The sequence below is a fragment of the Fukomys damarensis genome, unplaced genomic scaffold (genome assembly GCF_012274545.1).
Source record: "Fukomys damarensis isolate Sample0158 unplaced genomic scaffold, DMR_v1.0_HiC HiC_scaffold_6, whole genome shotgun sequence".
Classification (NCBI taxonomy): Eukaryota; Metazoa; Chordata; class Mammalia; order Rodentia; family Bathyergidae; genus Fukomys; species Fukomys damarensis.
In genome coordinates this window covers 32,061,019-32,081,364 of record NW_022900918.1, presented here as the reverse complement: position 1 = coordinate 32,081,364, position 20,346 = coordinate 32,061,019, and the positions used below count along the sequence as shown (strand labels likewise).

The 20,346-nt window shown below is 54.8% G+C and overlaps 1 protein-coding gene across 7 annotated transcripts in view; it reads right to left on the bottom strand.

The window, feature by feature from the left end:
• Nucleotides 1–858: 858 nt before the first annotated feature.
• The window catches only part of Farp1 (FERM, ARH/RhoGEF and pleckstrin domain protein 1), a 256,913-nt gene continuing 237,425 nt past the window's right edge, over nucleotides 859–20,346 (bottom strand). For all 7 annotated transcript variants that reach the window (XM_033760943.1, XM_033760944.1, XM_033760945.1 and 4 more), the window contains 11 exons: nucleotides 14,252–14,333; nucleotides 10,286–10,523; nucleotides 8,328–8,458; nucleotides 8,008–8,076; nucleotides 7,833–7,922; nucleotides 7,463–7,545; nucleotides 7,272–7,384; nucleotides 6,857–7,023; nucleotides 3,867–3,974; nucleotides 3,243–3,394; nucleotides 859–2,103 (listed from right to left, as the gene is read on the bottom strand). In XM_033760943.1, the coding sequence (XP_033616834.1) occupies nucleotides 2,022–2,103; nucleotides 3,243–3,394; nucleotides 3,867–3,974; nucleotides 6,857–7,023; nucleotides 7,272–7,384; nucleotides 7,463–7,545; nucleotides 7,833–7,922; nucleotides 8,008–8,076; nucleotides 8,328–8,458; nucleotides 10,286–10,523; nucleotides 14,252–14,333 (1,315 nt within the window). In that variant the 3' untranslated portion in view covers nucleotides 859–2,021. The remainder of the gene's footprint in view (nucleotides 2,104–3,242; nucleotides 3,395–3,866; nucleotides 3,975–6,856; nucleotides 7,024–7,271; nucleotides 7,385–7,462; nucleotides 7,546–7,832; nucleotides 7,923–8,007; nucleotides 8,077–8,327; nucleotides 8,459–10,285; nucleotides 10,524–14,251; nucleotides 14,334–20,346) is intronic.

Below are 20,346 nucleotides of genomic sequence, written 5' to 3'. Positions count from 1 at the left end.
TAGTTGGTTCTATGAAGTATTTTGTACCTTTCCCTTGGCAAAATACGTGATGGATGGGTTTATAAGCATTTTTATATTTCCTTCTTCATTAAACCCAACATGGCTTCTGTATTTCTGCTACTAGATACGGTGACAAAGACAGCATTGAAGGGCTTGCTCTGGAGCACTTGTAATCTGTCACACAAGGGTCAATAAAGTGCTCAGAAGATGGTTCTTCCTGTAACTGTGTCGTGTGTACAGGATGTCTCTGACGTCCTCTCTTCCTAGCAGCTTGCCCACATTGTTTTCCCTTAGTTTTCCTGTGCTGCTCACAGGTGCAGAGCATTCTGAAATGCTAAAGTTGAGACCTCCTTGTCCCCAAGCCTTCCGGACTCTTAGAGGGGAGCATTTTCCTGGTATGCTCGGCCACCTTGGGGTCCCCGGCATTTGCCCAAATGGGAGACTTCTGACGGGACTCTGGTCTCCAAATGCCTCCCTCTGCTAGGTCTCCTCACTTTCATGCCTAGGACTAGCCAGGCCTCTGCTCAGCAGCCAGCTAGAGCGTTGTCTCCCTGGCACCATGCTTTCTCAGAGGATGTCGTCATCGAGTGTCTCTCCTTCCCTGTCACACCCACTTCCACATCGCCACTCCCACCACACACACACACCATGGAAATAAGGACAAAAGACAAGACTGCTTTAGTTTTGCCTTAAAACTTCAATATGCTGGATTGTGGCGTGAGGTATTTTTATTCCCTTTTGTTAGTACTGAAAACCATCTGGTACATATTGTAAGGCAAATGATTAACACATCTCAAGCTCCTCATCTCGTGGTAAATTGTGGACGACAGCCGCAGCTCCACGACACCAGTGTCCCTGTGTCTCGTGTTAAGTTGGCTTCCCCCGTTGGGGGTGTAGGGTGCTGAGAGAGGGCTGTGCTGAGTTGGCCGACTCGAGTTAAAAAAGGCTCGAGAACACTAAGGGAACGACAGCCACCTGGTCGTCCTAGAGGACAGGCAAAAGTTTTTCCATTTGTGGGCCCAGTAGGGTTCTCGGTGAAGTCTGTTCCATTGGCAGCCCGCTGATTCCCCATGCCTGGGGGCGAGTATAAAAAGAGGAAAGACTGTTTTGCTCTGAAAACAGGCACAACAGACACTACTAGAGACTGAACAGTTTAAAACCGCGGCGGCAGGAGGAGGTGGATCTACTGGGGGCCAGGACTACGTACCATGACTGCATCCACGAAGCTCACACAACCCCCTCAACGAAACAGCACGAACGGCTCTGGTCAGTGACATACAGGTTCTCATGCGTGTGAAACAGCAAACACCACAGCGTACAATCTCCCCACGTACACACCACTCACAGTACAGCGCGACAGCCCAGAATTGCACTGGGTTTCTGCTTCTGAACAGAAGACACCCCACTAGTCAGTAAATAGTAATCACTTCAACAAGCTGGTCGACTTCACCAAGAGGCCAGTCTGGTGACTAGGGTGTCGCTGGAGCAAGAAACCCCTCAGCCAAACTGAGTGCGTTGCAGGTCCCTTATTAGTCAAGGAAAGTGAGTCCTACAACTTCCTATTATTATAAAAGTAGAAAGATTGAAAAAACCGAAATCTGAAAATGATCGCTTGCTGGAGACTGCGCCATGTGTGTCGAGATCACTGGAAAATCCACTTTTTAAAAACAGCAGCCCGTGGATGAAAACAGTTAAGTCCTAAGAAAAAGAGGAGCATTTGCCCTGTCCTCGGTTGAACAGACGTGTGCGGACAGAGGGAAAGGGTGTCGTTTGGCACTCGGACAATGTCTCAATACTGGCACAAACTGAAGAACAGCCCCAGGGATGACGGTCGAACCCCAGGCTGGTTCCAATGACAGACGGCGGGAGAAGACAGGTCAGGGCAGGCGCCCCCCGCAGTGAGAGACGGGAGAGTTGCTGTAAAACCGCGTTCTTTCCTGACAGGAGTGAGTTGTCATACATGAGGGAGATGTCTTCCAGTAAAGCAGCCACAGCCGGGCAGCTGGCGAGGGGTCCAGCCGTCAGTACATGTGCGATTCTTTGTGACTCAGGACGTGGGCCCGAGAGGCTGAGGTGGTGGCACTCCGGATGACTTCCATCCACCTGAAACGAGAAAGCACGGGACTACCTCGGCCACTCTACAAAGCCCTTCCTGTGTTCCCCAATGTGGCAGTCACGCCTTCTACCCGTGGCACGAGGGAGGGCTACCTTAGTACTCGGCCACTTTGGAAGAGTTGTAAATGAATGAAGGCTCAAGCAGAGGGTTACAGAGGAACGATTTGAGAACTGCTGTCCTGGGCACGGCCAGGGTGTTCCAGAAGTCAGTCAACCTCCCACAGTTGAGGTGGGTGGCTTTTGTCTGTGGGGGAGATGCCTGCCTACGGATCCTTTCTGGGGGCCCTGCACAGAGCACTGCTGCATGCATGGTGGAGGTTCTGTTTCACAGTAAGCCAGTGGTTCTCACCCTGGGACCAGGGCACATTTTTTGGCAGAGTGTGAAGATACATCTGGTGGTCTCAGTGGAGGCTGGTACCCTTGGCTTCTTGTGGGTGGCAGCCAGGGATGCTGGTTCAGGTCGTACAACACCCAGGACCGCTTACCCAGCCCCGAGTTGGCCAGTTTAAGAGGTCAGTAGTACAGAGGCCGGGAGAGCTGGTATTTGCCATACTGCCCGCCTTCTTCCCTGGGCTCCTAGCATCTCCATGACAACCGGACCCAGTGTGGGCCAAGCCAGCTCTCCAGCAAAGCTGCTCAGCCTGCCGGTTCCCGTCCAGGATCAGGTCTGGGAAACACCATTCCCGTGGGCTCACTTTGCAAGCAGTGCTGCCCAGAAACTGGTGTTTCGTGGGTGTCACAGGAGTTTTATATACACCATGGTCTCTTTCCGTGGGATTTATGAGGGATTGTGTGCAGTTCCTAATGAGCTAATGATGGGGAGACCCTCAGGGAGGAACAGATTACTGTTCTGTCTGCTCCGTAGCCTGAGGACCCTGACCCCTGGGGACAGCAGCTCTCAGGTTTGCTCTGGATGCAATTCCAAGAGGCTTGGAATTCCTGCTTGAAATGTGAATTTTACTAGCTCAGACTCAGTAGCCTGCCTCTATTTCACTCTCAGCTAAATTAAGCCCCCTGTGCTTAAGTCTCATACCATGCAGTTAGGTGCAATAATGAAGCCCTAAAAACACAAGGAAACCCTGAGAGCTGAGCTACCCCTCCTTCACATGGCCTTAAGTGCCATCTACCTTTCAAACGTGTACTCGCTTTCGGCCCTGAAGTAGTACACGTGGGACTTGAAATGCAGCTTGAACACGTAGTCCTTGTGGATGTTCTCAGACTCCGCAGGGATGGTGAGCGAGTATCCAAGCAGAGGCAGGCTGGCGAGGGGATGATTGTCCTGCATGGGGACAGGAATGATCCCAGAGAGGCAGCATGGGCCCTGCCTGCCCGCTGCACCCGGTATCTCCGCCCGAGAGCTCGGGGTCTGGGAGGAAGTGGACCGAGGGCAGCTGGTCCTGGCCAGTGAGTGCAGGCTGGGATGTGAGTCTGGGTCACCCCCTTCCTGGCCAAGCGGTAGCCAGGTGGCCTTTCAAGGCCACTTTTCAGGAAATGGATAGGGTCAAGCCTCACTGAGCGGAGGGCCTCTGGGAGGTGGCTGGGCTGGAACAGGGCCCCGTAACACCTGCTTCCCCACACCTGGCAGGCTAAGCAGTTCCGGCTCACAGGCAAAGTCCTTTGGGCCTTCGGGCTGCTGCCTGCCACAGGGTGCAGGTGCTGCGTGGGGACGCTGGGCTTCACCACTCTGCCCCAGGCATGCAGTTACCTCAGGCCCCGTCCCAAGGGCCACGTGGCAGGGGCCAGCCACTCACCTGGTGCGACTTGTAGAAGAACAGGCAGAAGTTTGTGAACACCACCCACAGCTTCTGCCACCCATTGCTGTTTTTGAATTTCCTCAGCAGGTTCCCAGACAGCTGGTTCTGAAAGACAAGTGGGCCGGTCAGGAGCACAGACCCGGCTCCCGCAGCAATGGGAGGAGGTAGGTCCGGGTGGGCAGCCTCAGGCCTGGCTGTGGGGTGGGCGCAGGAAGTGCCCTGGGTCTCAGAGCAAGCTTCCTGTGGCTGAGGCACCTTGTAACTTAAGAACAAGAGCCCCACTGCTCCCTGGCACATGAACCTAATGGACCATACGAACTTGATTTGACTCATTCTTTGTCACCTGTTACGGGTAGAAATTGTGTCCTCTCACCCCCAAGAGGGTTCAGAATGCGACATCATTTGGAAGTAGGGTGGTTTCAGGTATAATCGGTTAAAATGAGGTCACACGGGGGTAAGGCAGGCCCTTCATCCAATGTGAGTGATTTCCACAGAACAGATATCCAGGGAGGACAACACGTTATATTCTGGGCAGAAGCTGCAATGACGTCCGCAGCACAGCAAGGATAGAGACAAGGTAGGGTCCACACAGGTTTCATGGGGAGCCTGGGCAACCAACACATTGATTTAGGATTTTGGCCTCCAGAATAAATTTCTTCTCAACCACCCAATTTGTGGTCCTTTTCCCTAGGAAATATCCAATGCCCTGGACATCCTTCCTAAGCAGCTCCTGACTGCCACCTAGTGGCCAGGGCTGGAAGCCCCAACACAAAACACCGGCCATGAAGTGGGGGCCAGTGAGGTCTCCTGCCTGCCTATCCTGGACACTCCATCGAATCCCACATTTCCATGTGGAAATGTCTGGATCAGGCCAGACCCGGGGGCGGGGCAGCAGCTGCGACATGTGTGCACCGGCAGCTCTGATGGGAAGGTCAGCATGGGGAAGACGCCCCGGCAGCTTTAAGAGGACAGAGGCGGCCCATCCACTAATTACAAGTTGTCACTCATTCAGTCCTTTTGTCAAGTGACATTACTGGGGGTCGGAGGGAGGTGGTGGTAATGGCTGTATGGCATATTTGGCATATTTTTTAATCTCTTTTTTTTTTTTTGGTACTGGGGATCGAACTCGGGTCCTTGCGTTTGCAAAGCAGGCACCAGAACCACTGAGCTAAATCTCCGGCCCTTTCCTTTTTTTTTTAAAACCACAACTAAAAATACATGTTCAATTCCACTCCACCTGTTACTCGTATGCGCAAAGGCCCCTGGCTAGGAGTTGAGTTGAAAACTCAGATGTTTCTGCCCTCCAGTCTGATGAGGCAGGGAGGCAGAAGAGCACTGTGAACGGGAGGATGTGGGTCTAGACCACCCTGACCCTCAGTTTGACTTGGCAGAACCGAGAGGGACCCTGCTGCCAGTGGGAGAGGGTGCCCAGCCCTGCCAGCCGCTCCCACCTCCACTCTGGCTGGCTGCCACCTGCCTACCGCCGGCAGTGAGAGACGAGATGGCGGTGGTCTGTGTCACCCAGAGCCAGAGCCGCTGCCAGGGTGGCCTTGCCACTGCGCACGGGAGGCAGGGAGCCCCCAGTCAAAGCCGTCTGAAGTCTCTCCTGCAGCCAGCTGAGGTTCCCGGTGGCACGGAGCGCCAGTCTGTCCTCGCTCCCCAGCGGCCTGGAGTCCCCACTCCAGCCTGTGTGAACCGTGGCCCCTGTGCTGCTCCGAACACTCCCTCCCTCATGTGCGCCTTCCAGTCATTCGGGAGACGGATGGGGACAGTAAGCAGGCCTAGGGTGGAGAGAGGCCCTCGGGTCCAGAGCAAACGGAGCTGCCCCACGCCTGTCGGGCTGGGGCTGGAGGCGCGGCAGCTGCCCAGCGAGTGCCACTCCAGTGTGAACCAGGGCACCGCAGACGCCTGGGAAGGGGCGCTCTGGCAAGACAGGGATGGTGACGGGTGCGTAACCCACACCCTTCCTCTCACTCATCTGCAGCATCCGAGTGCCCTCAGGCCATCCTGGGGTGACCATTCCCGGCTCAGGGCCCAGGGCCAGTCCGCTGCTCCGGCGGAGAAGACTGAGGGACCGCAGTTGCCGGCTGCTACCCAAAGCGTGGACCAGAAGAGGTGTGGCCCTGACTGCTGTGTACTCACATGGCCGGGCCAGACGCTGGACACACTGTTCCCCGCCCCGCCAGCAGTCCCCTGCCTTAAGAGTGAATCGTCACAGCCCGGCAGAAGCAAGGCCAAGGCGGGCTTTCTCCTGCACCGAGCTCTTCCATCTGCAGGCTGGGGATGAGCCAGCCAGCAGTTGCCTGTCTCCTCTAGAGGCGGATCCCCGCGCTGCCCAGCAGGTGGTGAGGGAAGCAGAGGTGGGGATGAGATGTGCGCACCGGTGTGGGTGGCCCTGGCATCCTGGTGCCCAGGGGGTGGCCAAGAAGGGAAGAACAGGGCCTCAGGTCGCTCCGGAGGACAGCCTGAGACCCCAGACCTGCAGCAGTGGGGGCACCAGCCGTCCCCGGTCAGTCCCTCAGAGAAGGCCCGGCCACCGGGAACGGGGGACAGCGGGATGCAAGGCCTCCCTGGTGTCAGCGCTGCCCGGCAGCTGCGGACGGAGCTGCATAAGGCTGGGCAGGTGTGGGCCCATCATTCACCTCGGGACGAGTCCCAGAGCCCACGCGAGAGGCTGTCCTGTGTCCCGCCTTCGGGATCTGCTGAGTGGTTCTGCCTCGCTGGCTTTCCGACCCACCCACGGCCCAGGGCGCTGTCCAGTGGCTCTGCACCAGGCTACCCTCCAGGCCTGACTCCGCGACAGCAAGGACAGCGGTTCGGGACCAAGGAAAACGGTCACCTAGGCGGTGGTGGCGGCAGGGACGAATGGACAGCAAGTGCCCATCTGCCCTGACTGAGAGGACGCCCACCCACTGGCGGGCTCGAACCCGGGCGAGTGCCCCCTGGAGGTGGGACGTCGCGGCTGCCACCCCCTCGCCCGCAGGTACCTCCACGGCGACGCTGAAGTCCACCATAGAGACGCTGGTGCTGCGGTGCCAGCACACGTGCACCATCGTGTTGCCGCGGTGAGGGGCCTGGCGCTCCAGGGAGGTGCGCGAAGCGCTCAGGTCGTCCTCCGACTCCTGGTCCACTGCTGTGGCTTCATCTGGAGACTCTGGAAAGTGACAAGAGGAGACGCAAATGATCTCTCTGTGGCAGGAGGAGAAACCTTTTTTACTTACTGCGATCCTCCTGCCTCAGCCTCCCTTCCCTGACTAGGAATGGAGCCCAGGGTTCGGCTGCTTTGTAGCCTTAAACACAAATACAGACCGTGGATAAGGGGCCTTCCCTTTGAAGGAGTTTTAAACACAATAGGGTGCCACCCCTCAGGTGACCCCTCTGGCTATGGGTGTGGCCACTCACTGTTGTCAGGGGGGCTGCTGGCGAGGACCTCGGCATTGGGGCCGCTGCTCTTCTCTGCCAGGTCGATGGCCATCTGGATGTCCTCCACCCACTTCTCCATCTCGGCCCGAGAGCTGGAGACAGAGGCGCGAGTCAGCGTTTCAGCCCACAGCGGGTCCCAGCTGACGGGAAAGAGTCCGTCCCGGAGTTACCTGGCAGCCACCACGATGGACTGGCGCTGGCCCCGCAAGGTCAGGCAGTGGGGCACCCCCCACTCGGCCTCGCTCTCCTCGATCTAGGGACAAGACAAGAGGGCAGCGGTTACTGGGACACGGCAGGGAGCCGGAAAGGCCGAGAGGAAGGCAGGCCAAGCGCACAGAGTTCTCTGGGCAGAGCCCGCAGACCTCACCCTGGACTCCAGGGGTGGCGTAAGCCAGGTGGACATCGCGTTGCCCGGTGCAGCGGGAGAGGCAGGGTCAGCCCATGGCCCACACCACCTGACCCAAGGGACCTACCGATCAGGGCACCGTGGCCCCAAGGCCCAGCCGGGATGCCCCAGGGCAGCCGTCTCCCCACACTCACCGCCATGCCGTAGAGCGGGAGCTGCCCGTGCACCTTGAAGCGGTTGGAGGCCGTGAGCCCGCGGCTGGTGTACAGCAGGACGTCGTTGAACTGGGGGACACGCAGAGGAGCGATGGGTGAGCCCAGTGTGTTCCCGGACCCCGGACCCCGCCCCCAGACGGCTGCGGCCACTCACCAGGAAAAACATGCGCTGCTGGAGCCCCTTCCCTGAGAGCTTGCTGAGGCTGCCCAGGCGGATGAACTCCTGCGGGGCGGATACGGGCGGTTTGCGGAGCGCCCACGAACCCCATCTCCAGGGAGCAGGAACGGAGGAAGAGGTCTGAGAACTGCCCTCCCTCCTCTCAATATGCAGATTTTGCACGGCCTTGTCCTGTTTACCCAGGAGCCTCCCGGGTGGCAGGAGAGGTTATTTTCTCCTGGGAGTCCATAGGCAAAACAGTGCGCTTTCACTCCTGAATCGAGTGCGCTCTGGCTTTCCGTCCAACCCGTACTTACCCTTCCTGGAGTCACGAGATTGTCGATGCCAATGAGATCCTTCTTGAGCTCGTGCAGCTTCTGGCAGTTCTCCATCTTGATCATGGTGCTATGCAGCTGCGCCACCATCTCTGTGATCTCCGCCAACGCCGCTGTGGGGAAACAGGAGTACAGGACTTGTCCCCACCGCTTTCAGCCCGCTCTCCCGAAGCCTTCCTCTGGGAAGACTCTTGTTCCATAATCAACATTGATTTGCCTGATGTACCGATCAGATTCACTGTGGTCTCTGCAGAGCATGCTGTGGGCATGAGCCCCGTGTGGCCACATCTTGTACAGCCGTCCCCAAATCAGTGACTTGTTGGCATCCAGGCATTTTCCTGTCTGTCCTTTTCCTTGGCACAGTGAGTGCAAAGAGCCCACAGAAAGGTCTGCAGCGGAGTCTACATGGATCTGCGGGTCTGATACTGCACCACTCGGGGGTCACTAGCATTCCAGCGTACCCCTGCTTTTCCTTCTGTAAACAGCAATCACGCTGTTCACCAAGACAGAACTGCACAGTCCCACTTTGCTTTTCAATACAGGCAACATCTGCCCTACACTGGTAGGTGTGCAGCTCACAAAAGAAGCCAGTGAATGCCAGTTACTACAAATGAGGGTGGCCCACAAATCCCCAGGATCTGAGCAAGAGAAAACAGCACATGCTGGCCCCGGCCTTCAGTCTTCAGAACACCGTGTCCCTCCTTTCCCACACCCCAGTTTTGGAAGGGAAGCTGTTTCTAGCTCTCTTGCTTTCTGCCTGGGGTGAAAATTAAGTGCTTCCTGGCTTATCACAGAATGCTTTTGTCCACTTAATTGTTGAGGACGATTCCCACTGGGGACAATAGAAAAATAGGATGCAAAGTGGCTGAGTGAACTGTGGATGGCTGGGGGGCACCTGCAAACCTGAACCCCACCCCAGGGTGATCATCGCTGGGGTCCTCCTGGCCAGGAAGGGGTTGTGGGCATTCCATCCCTGGCCAGTACCATAGGATGAGGCGGGAGGCTGGAGAAAATTCAAGGGTCAAGCACAGGCCGAGGCTTTAATGGATGAGGAGGAGTTTGCGGACAGCCAGTGAGACGGCAATGACCCCAGGCATCAGGAATAAAACAGCTGTGGAGGCGGGAGGCAGCAGGGCTTGTTTTAAACACAGTCAGGAGGCGTTTCTGTTCCCCTTCTTGAATTGCCACTGTCTGAATTGACTTTGGCAAGTCTACTGGGTCATTACACAACTACGTGTAGGAGTCATCTGTGTGTCCTACGGACTGAGAGTGATTTTTCTGGAACAAGGCTGATGTCATCACGGCCTCCTTCAACCCCTTCCCTTTTCTTTGCTCTTAGGTAAGGTCCTGAGGGGCTTGTTAGAGCAGGGAGCCGAGAGAGATTAGCCCAGGGCGGGCAGGGTCACCAGGGTTTCAGGTACAGGAAATGTATGCGGAAGGCGCCAAGGTGACCTAAGACATGGGAAGTGTTTCTAACACTCAGGCCAGAGATGGGGCCTTGACACACGGGAGGACCGGCAGATCTGTGCGTGAAGGGCCCCCATTCTGGTGGAGGCTGGAGGGGACTCAGAGCAGCCCCAGCCCTTGAGGGGCCTGGGGGAAAGGCAGGTGCCCAAATTCCAACAGACCACGCGTGATATGGGCCCGGGACCACTTGGTTTCAGTGGGAAGGGCGCGTCTCAGTGGCATTTGCTGGTCCCCTCCTGCTCTGAGCCTCAGATTCCTTATTTGAAAATGGGCTAACTGCACTGTTCCCATGGCACTGCTATTCCCTCTGCCGCTCAACCACCCCGGCTCAAAAGAGGCGTGTGTGCCAAGGAAGAAGGGTGGTTGCGGCCGTCATCGTCTCTCTTTGGGGAGATCAAGCGCCAGGAAACATCAGATTACAGAACTGTGGGCGCGGCAGCCGCAGACTGTCCCGGCCTGCAGGGGGCGCTCACCTCGGCAGTCCCTGAAGTCGGCGTGGCTTGGCGGGTGGTGCTTGCACAGCCGCTCCAGCACCTGCTTGTAGTGCATGAGGCGGTGCAGCGGGCGCAGAAGGAAGGTGTTGAGTGGCAGGTAGCACACCTTCTGCTGCTCGAAGTCTCTGCAGAAGTGCTCCAGCCGCCGCGAGCCCTTGATGGTGTCCTCCAGCGCCTCCAGGGCCTCGCTGTGCTTCCACAGGTGAGGGGCCAGGTGCTGTGGGGGCAGGGTGGGGGCCGATTAGTCCGCCCCCAGACTCACCCTCCTTTCCTTACATCTATTTAATTCCCTTAAGTGTCCTATTTTTTGTATTTTACCACTTCTGTCATCACTTCAGTTAAGTTCTGGGCATCAACTGAAAAGCTCCATTAAGATACGGAGCAGTGTAAAGTACATGTACGTTATAAAATATGTGTGCCATACAAATAATATTAGAAGCATAAATGTCCCTTTTGCAATGAGACTGACAAAACAGAGGGGCAGAGCTTAAGGGGGGACCTGGGGTTTCTGCTAAATATGATGCATAGGCCAGAGCCTTAAATGAACGTCAAATAGTTCCCAAAAGTGCACTTGTGCTCACCCCATTCACTCATAGACAGCCAGGGCTGCCCAGACGCTGGACGCTGCTGCATGGGGAGGAGAGTGAGGGCTCCACAGGGTCCTGACTCCCCTGGCACTGAGGCGGTGGCAGATTCAGGCCACAACCTTTGGTGGTGGAGTACAGAAGTGTGCTCACCCCCCCGGGCAGGTGGGGAGGACTCAAGAGAGGACACTTCCAGACCAAGGGATGGGGGACAGAGGACCCCACTTGTCCCTCAGGGCTTATTCCAGCCTCTCCTTGATGCCCAGGCCACTGCTCTCCTGCCCTTCATGCTGGACCTGCCCATGCCAGTGCCCATCACCCAGACTCTCCTGCTGACTTACTTACAAACTTCCTGTTTTGAAACAAAGATTGACTAGAAGTTGCAGGGAAACGCACAGGGAGGCACTGGGAACCCTGCCCCCTCTTCCCTGATGCAGAACTACAGTGTTGCTGCTGTCACTGTGCTCGGAATGGAATCTGGGGGTTCACACACTGGGCAAGTGCTCCCTAAGTTACTCAGGCAACCCTGTAGCCAGGATTACAAGCAGGTGCCACCAAACCCAGCCCTCTATTTGATTTTAAATGAGGGTATCAGTCACCAGTAATTCTTGCCTGCGTGAACTAAAGCACAGAGGAGTTGGGGCAGGAATGCAGAGAACGTGGCAGGTGAGAAGTCTGGAAAGATCGCCTGGGACCAGAGTGGAGTCTGTCCTCCTCAGGGTTACAGGCTGCACCGTACTCTCCAACCACTGAGGAATGAGGAGGATTTGGAGGCCAGGGGACCCGTCAGGAAGGTGCTCGGGGGTGCAGGGGCAAGGGTGGGAGCTGGGAGATGGCCGGGGAAGCAGCAGCCTGGTGCCAGTGACGGCGGGGACCCTGGGGCCCTTCCTTTGTGTTGAGTTCCACCCACCCCAGTGCACCTAGGCTGATGTTTGCAGGGGGACATTCATGATGTGGGCTGCAGACCCTGACTTGGGTATGTCTGACCTTCCATAAGACCCAGGCCAGGCCGGGCCCCTTGGCCATGTCACGGGGTTGGGGGGACACCGTGGGGATCACAGGTGTGACAGTGCACAAGCACAGCCATGCCCGGCGGCTGGGATCTAAATAAGCTCCCCATGTGCAGAGTTGAGGACACTGGCCAAAAAGCAGTGACAGCAGACCTTGTGCAGCCTGCAAACGCAGGGCAAGTACCTGGGGCAGGCAGGAAAGACATGGGGAGGCGGACGTCCCTCTGAACATTTAAACAAAATGCAAAGCTGGGCGTCTACCTCTCTAGAAACTTCTGCCACTCCCCTCCACTCTTTATAAAATGCTTTAAACCAACAATAATTAACACCATAAAAAAAGCCCAAGCCAACCCATTTCTCAAAAGGCTGCCACTCCCCCCACCCACAGTCTATTTTTATTTTGCTTGCATGGAGTTCGCAGCAGCAGTAGCAGTAGCACAATGCTGAAATGCCAGCACAGCTGAGAGCTGACGGGCACACGCCCAGCTCACAGGGCCGCAGGGAAGGAAGGCAGGAGTCAGTTCTCGGTAGGAAAGCAGTGGTGGGTAACTGGCAAAGAGGCCTAGGAGGGCTGGTGCAGAGCAGGATGCCAGGGACCGTCTCTGCGGCATGGGGGGAGAGCCTGGCAGGCCCGGGCCGCTGTCCCCATGGCCTAAGACGGGGTCCCAGCCTCCTGTACAGCGGGACCCTCCCCCGGGCAGGTGCCATCTTAGACAAAAGGAGGCTGAGGGGAAAAGCGAGGCGCCAGACCAGCTGGGAACAGAACACGGTGTCTTGGGAGGAAAGTCATGTGGAAGTGGGACAGCTTCGAATCATGGCTCAGGAGAGACGTGGAAGAAGCCAGGCTGCGGAGGCCGCCATCTTGTGGGATCCCCACCACCGCACACCCTGAGGAAGGGTAAATCTGTGGAGACGGCGAGTGAGGAGCATGTGTGGCGGCGAGAACAGGCCACGTGCTGGGGAGTTTGAGGGCAGTGAAACTATTCTCTCAACAAACATATAACGCGTGACCTGAGACTTAATGTGGCCTTTGGTCAGTGAGCGCAATTTCTACAAAGGTACCGCACAAGCACTAAATATTTCTAACTGCAGTCTGTGGCTGGGTGGGGATATGGGAACTCTCTGCTGCTTTTTCTGTAAACCTAAAACTGCTCTAAGAAGTAGAATTAATGTCAGAAACTCCCGTGGAGAGCTGAAAAGATTGGCTGCGTGTCTCATTTTCAGTTACTCAGTAACTCATGTGACTGTGACAGGAGTTTCATTCAACAAACTCAGCCTGTGGCCCCGAAAAGACTGGCAGTGTAGTGGCTCAGCTTTCCCTATTGGGTATTGGATTCGGGAAGTATTTTCCACGGCTTCTGTGTGATGTGACTCTAAGGTGTGGCCTGTTGCCCCTGAATCAGGGTCAGGTTAAATTCTGTCTTGATCTCTGAGGAGAAAGAGACTAGCAGGAGGGGCTGGGAGTAGCTCAGTAAAGTGCTTGCCTAGCAGGTTTGAAGCCCTGGGGTTGACCCCAAGGCCCATGAGTTGGGGCCCGATGGGTGGATGGTGCCTGGCTGGGCTGCTGCAGGGCTGTGTGGGCCCCAGCCTACCGGGGGCTGTTACTTCCTCAGTGCCATTGTTACTAGTCACTAAGCAGCAGCGATTTAAAATGCAAATGGAGATACAGTCCAAAGATAAGTCAATGAATTAAAACAGCCTACATTAAAGGAATTAGCAACCAGTTACACTGAAAATGAAACAGTTAAACTTTTAGATTTAAGAGATGAAGTACATTTCAAAAAATGTGGTAGAGAGGTAGGGATTTAGCTCAGTAGTGCCACGCCTGCCTCACAAGTGCAAGGTCCTGAGTTTGATCCCCTGGTACTACCCCTCCCGCCCCCGTGTGGTAGAGTATTAGTGTAATGTTGATGAACTTCTTTGGGTATATTCTCCTGTAGACACTCTGGGTTTAAAGTATATTCGCCTTACACACTTACTGAAAGTCAGAATTTCCTGAAATTCCTACAAAGCTCAGCATTCAGTACTTGGTCATGCTAAGAAGTCAAAACAACTGACTGAAAATGAAACGCACAGCCAACCAAGCAATGTTTTGTCTAACATCATTTAAAAAAGAAGTCTGAATGAACCATTCATAAAAGATATGTGTGGTTTTGGGTATAATGCAAAGCTTTTGGAAAAAAACAAAAAGCTTCTTGAAAGTGCTTTCCCCAAATAACATCATCTAGAAAGGATGGAAGAACCCTTTACCCTGTGACCTCTGGCTGTGGCGTGTCCAGTAGAGATCCGGCGACGCCTGCAGCCCAGCCTCGCTGTCCCCAGGACCATGGACCGCTGACCCCCCAACTCACCTTCATGCCCTGGATGTTCTTGAGCATGATGTCGCCGATTCTTTGGTAATCTCCTCTGACGTGGGCGTTTGAGCGGCCTTCCCTGTGAGCAAATGCAGGGTGAGCAGGGAAAACAGCTCCGGAATGCACTCCGGCCTTAGCTCACAACATACCCACGGACACCTCCCCTCTTGGCGCCTGCTCTACCCATCCCTGGGTGCTGCCTCTTTGTGGCCTGGGATCACAGTTTATTAGCCATGAAAGGAGACTTGGAAATGACCCCCTTATTTCTGCAGACAAAGAATACCACAATGCTTTGAAGCAGAAGGGGCAGAGCCAGTTTCTGAACCTTTTCTTTGGGTCTTACGTTACTTTTCTTCCTTGCACACCTGGATGACTCTCAGCCCCGGAGATGGGCAGGAAGATCACTCGAAGGAAATGGTGCCAACAGGCACTCGTGGGAAGTAAGAGGCAGCCCTCAAATCAAGTTTCTGCTCCCAAGAGCCCTCGGACTGAGGAAGAGGACTGCCTGGAAAGCCCTCGGGAAGGGAAATGACACAGAGTGGGTGGGTGGGGCGGAGGCTCCTGTTCCGGTCTCCAAATGCAGGTCAACACAAAATTCATGCAGATGACCTTGGGACATGAGCTCCCACCTCTCCCTTAAGTGTGCTGAGCCCTATGAGGTGGTCTCTGCCAGGGACACGAGGGGAGCTTTGGGGACAGCTGAGGAGAGGCCTCTCTAGCGAGCTCGCAGGGACACACGCTGGGCTCCCCAGTAGCCTTACAGAAGCCCAAGGCATCTACCAAACAGCCAGCCATCCCCTCCTTGCAACAGAAGGAAAAATCATCTCATTTCATTCAAACAAACCATTTGGCCTGGGGCTAGAGGCTGCCTTTTCCACCCAGCTCTGTGTCCCTGTGTCCAGCTCTGTGTCCCTGTGTCTGGGCATCCTCTGGACCCCCGGAACAGATCTCCTTGTTTGAAGTCTCTGAATTCCCATTTGTAAAACAAACATCACTTCCAGCCCTCCTCTGCCCTGTGGTTTCTGTGATTCTTAAATGAAAAAGAGAAACAAAGATGGACGTGATCATGTGTGTCCGTGTGAAGGAGCAGACGGCTAAAGTCAAATCTTACATTAATACGAGGGGAGGGCCAGGTGTTGGGCTCAAAAATTAAATAGCCAAAGTAATACAGGCTGTTAACATACACATGACACACTGACCAGAGGCGATAAATGTGGATTTCGGTGTCCGACAGATTTTAGTGTTGTCTGAAACCCACGGGGAGGAAAATGCCATTAATTTGAATGAGGTTCACATCTCCACTGCTGTGGAACCGAGGGTCCTCGCTGAGCCCCGCTTGGGCTCTTTCTTGCTGGCCTGGAGCACAGAAGCCTCAAGCTCCTGGCCACTTTGAAGACCCACAGTGCCACTCTTAGGCTGCTGAAACTGTGATTTCCTTCCTTCTGAGGCAGAACGCCCGCTCGGCTTGGTAAGAGGCGCGAAAATGATGGCCCAGTCACGGCGAGTCTGACGGCACCCGGATGACCATGTCCTCAGCCAGGGCCAGTCCCACAGTAACGGTGTGTGCACGAAGGCAGCCGGAGAAGAACCAGACCACCGGCCAGGGACCGGGGCGTCTCTCCCTCTCTCCGCCAGAGAAACCCACCCGCGATTCTGGCAATTGAAGAATTACTTCTGTTTGTTCCTAAGGGAAGCAGCTTACTCTTCAAGCACAACAGAGAAACCCAAAGTATAAAGAGCAAAATAAAAGACAAAAGAAACAGGGAGACAGATCTTTTGCAAAAGGGAGGGGGGACCAAGAGATGTTAAGGGAGAGGAGGAGGAGACGTAAAAAGAATGAAGATCGTCACGCACAGATGCATAATTCCTGCCAGGAGCATCATTCTTCACAACCGTGCTAATAAGCAAGTGTGCCTGGGGCTCAGGGGTAGAGCACTTGGCAGGCAGGCGGGAGCCCTGGGTTCCATCCCTAACACTACACGCACACAGTATGTAGGAGTGGATGAGCAGAGTCATCCTCTAGTTGACTTTTACCAAGTATGTGTAGGTGAATAAGAGAATAACAGCGCGGGAAGACTAGAAAAGAACTCTGGTGCCCACAAACGGAGCTGAAGGCGAACGGACCGCGCCATCGCCGTGCAGGCCCAGGGGTGACACCTTGTAGGTGTTTTCAGGGTAGCCCGTGACTGGTCAGTGACTGCAGCATGTTTTGAATGGGGCTGGGGGAGATGGGCGAGGACAGAGGGGAAGGGGAAGTACAGAGGATCAAGCCGAGATGGTGACGGGCCCGTGTTGAGTATTCCATTAGGTACCACAGCAAATACGGATAAAAACAGTTTGTACAAAGAGGAAAAGACCATAGGGGCGATACAGTCCATGCTTGGGAACACGCGGTTTTGCCCATGCTTTAAAAGCTAACACTGCCAACGAGGATCGTCCCTAACCTCCTGGCAGTGGGAGGCGCACTTGGGGACATGCGTGGAAGTCAGGGAGCTCAGGTCTTTCTTGCCTTCCAAACAAATGAACACGAAATTTTAAATAAATGTAGCCGGCATCCGTGTAATGTCCCCTCCTCCACATGGTGCCTTAACTCTCTTCCCCTTCCCTCTGCATTTCTCGGCACTTTCCCATGCTTGCTACACTACCTTGCCTCTGGTGTGTTGCATTGCAATTTCTTTCACAGCAACTGAACCTTTTTTGCAGGGTCTCAGTTTTGGAACCAGTGCAAACCTTTTGCAAACACAGATGAACACAGCCCTGACCTGGCTGCAGTGAGGCGGGAAGGGTCAGGAGCTGTCCTTGAGGCTTGCTTTTGACACCCGGATTAGGACAGCAGATGGCCGAGGGCACAATGTCACGATGGGAACAGGGACCCACATCCATCGAACTCTGCTCCAAAGTTCCTTCCACTCTGGGCCTCCAGAGCTGTGCCATCCCATATGGTACGCTGCATCCTGCTTCTTAACGTTTAATTTTACTTAAAATCAAACAAAGTTTTACAATTCAGTTCCTTAGTCACATTAGCCATGTCTCAGGTGCTCAAATCGCCACATGTGACCACTGCTCAGAGATGTCAACTTGACTGGATTAAGAAACATCTGGCAGATTAGTGACAATTTTGCAATTGGATGACTGACGTGAAGACCAGCAAATGGAGGAAGGCCCACCCCCGTTGTGAGTGGCACCAACCAATAGGCTTGTAGCCTGGATGGAATAAAAAGGGAACGAAGGAAGTAGTCCCATTTTGAAGAGCTCAGTCTGCTAGAGCTGGTATGTTCCCTTCCTGTCATCACCTTTGGACTTTGGTCTCCAGTTTCTGCGGCCTTCCATCCCAGACTCACACAGGGGACCCTCCAGGCCTTCGCCTTGGCCTGGTGCTGCATCCTTGATCCCTCTCATTCTGCAGCTCCTGTCTCCTAGGGCTGAGCGGTTCCCAGACCCAATGGCCGTCCAGCACACATGAGAGTCCACAGTGGACTCTCCCACCTGATCCTGTGAGCCTACCCAATAAATCCCCTTGCGTAGTTCTATTTGTGTTTTCTATTGATTCTGTTCCTCTAGAGGACCCTAACCATGCCCCTCCCATGGCTTGTGGCTGTCATACTGGATGAGGCAGGTCTGAGCTATTCCCAGCTGGCAGAAAGGTCCACTGGACCAAGGGCCTGGACAGAGCCAAGGTGCAAGTACAGGTGGTGGCCACCTCCCTGCCCCCAGCTTCGCAGGCTGCAGGGGAAGGAGCAGGTCCCGCCTGGCCTTTTCCTGAGCACTCCCTCCCCGAGCCTCATTCTCCAGGGAGAGAGGACGATCCCACAGGTGGTTCTGATGGTCAAACGAGACAATCTAAATCTGGCAACCTCGGGTGCTAGGCCATACAGACAGCCCCGAGGCTGATGTGCAGCAGGGATGCGATAACTTTGTTGCACGACTGGAATAAGATCATGGACAACTCGGTGACTTCAGGATTCACAGCCCATCTGTGGCTTTCCTGTTGAGCAAGACCAAGTACACCATGAGGTGGTCCTTCTGGGGCCCCTCGAGGACCCCTCGAGGTCCGGCTCTGCCCTCGGACAGCTCCAGGTGTGAGGGAAGGGCGGTGGCTGGCTCAGGGTCGGGCGGTCTTTAGCGACCGTGGGTCAGATGCTGCGGTGTGGTGGAAACTGCTGCCTGCCAACAGACGCCTCTATCTTGTCATTCTCTCTGCTGTTACTACAAATCTAGGAGGGGAGGGGGCTCCAGAAAGGTTCCAGAACCTGCCCCAGCCACACAGGGCCAAGCAGGGGCCGCCTGCTGTCGAGTCCGCCCTGCAGGGCTGAAGCTACAGCACACAGGACCCATCTCCAGGCTGTGGAGCGCAGAGCTAGTGCCCGGCGTGATCGGCCTGGCCGAGGACTGGAGTTGCCTTTCCTTGTCCTGCCCTCAGTCTGGTGCCTCGTGGACACTGTCGGCAGTGGCAGGAGTGCAGTGCCCTAGAGGCACTAATTCAGATACTGTTTGTTCTCCTGTTACAAGGAGACCCTAATGGAGCTGAGTCTTGGGGTTCTTGCCCTCTAAACATCAGGCTCAAAGCTTCTGGGACTAAAGGCACAGTGGCAGCCAGGCTGCCTGGGTCCAGAAACCAGTCCTGCCTTGCTACATGACCTTTGCCAAGTTACATAGCCTCTCTGAGTCTCCTCTGTCCTCCTCTGTGGTGATAAACAGTAACAGCATCTGCCTGAGAGTTCTGACAAAGACGAAAGGACCAGATCTACAGGCAGCCTGAGCACTGCCTGAGATGTGCAAAGCACTCAATGCGCATTGGCAGAAACCACCACCCACCAACTTTACAGCCACTTTCCTTCTCCCCCAGGCTAAGGGACACAATCAAAAGCCCTTCTCAGTATCACCATGGAAGGAGCCCTGCACCAGATGCAATGGTCTTGGCCCTCTGCAGACCTCCGTCACAGAGGGGGCTGATGCAACTTCATCAGTGCTGTGTTTTCGTCTTGCTGTGCCTCAGTTTCCTCCTCTGTACCTGCCGTTTGCACTACTGTGAGGATTACTTGAGGTGATTTATGTGACACTTGTTTGTTTTTTGAGACAGAATCTTGCACAGGCTGGCAGTGAACTCATGGTAATCTTCCTGCCTCAGCCTCCCCAGTGCTGGGATCACAGGTGTGCACACCACTCCTGGCTGTTATTGTTGTTTTGCTGCAGTTCCTGAGAGAAGACAGACAGGCTCCGAATTCCACAGGGGTCACCTCTGCTGTTGCCCTCCCTGCTGTGCCCATTTTGCCATAAAATAAGATTAGGAAAAATTCCAATCTGCTTTCTTAGGTATGAGAAAAATACCTACAGGGCCAGCACCATGCAGACTTGAGGAACTTCCTGCTCCCGCTGCCCAGGGTCCGGGCCGAGGCCCTGGGTCTACCTGACGACTTCAAGGCCTCCCTTTGTCGCTGAGGATGCCCATGGCAGGGGGCTTCTCTGCTTCATTTTCCTAATCACAGCACAGGGGTAACAAACCTACATTTGGGCAAGTTTATTTTTGAAGAACTGGCAAACATTTTATGTAAAGAGCCAGATAATAAATATTTCAGGCTTTCTGGCCACAAAGTCTCTGCAGCACTGCTCAGATATACTGATGTAACACAAAATGCAGCCATGGGTAACAAGTAGAAGGGTGAGCATGGATTTCAGTAAAACTTCATTAACAAAAAAGGGTGACAGACCAGATGTCCGGAATTGCCACCTCAGGTTTCTTTTTTATTTTTTCTTCTTCTGGTGCTGGGGATCAAAACCAGGGCCTCAGGCGTGGTAGGCAAGCTCTCCATCAGAGCTGCAACCTTGGTGTTTATTTTAACTCTGAAACAGGATCGTGCTAAGTAGCTCAGGCTGACCTCATACTTTCAATCCGTCTCCCTCAACCTCCTCAATAGCTGGCCCAGCTGCCGTTTTATTATTATTTTGTTAATAAGATCGTATGGAAAAATGCACAACTGGTGTAAATGTGCCTGCGGGGCGTGCACACAGTAATGGCTCCTCACCAGTTCACCAGTAAGCTCATGCCACAAGCGCTGCCCTGGGACGCGGCTTGACAAGCACAAAGCTCCGTC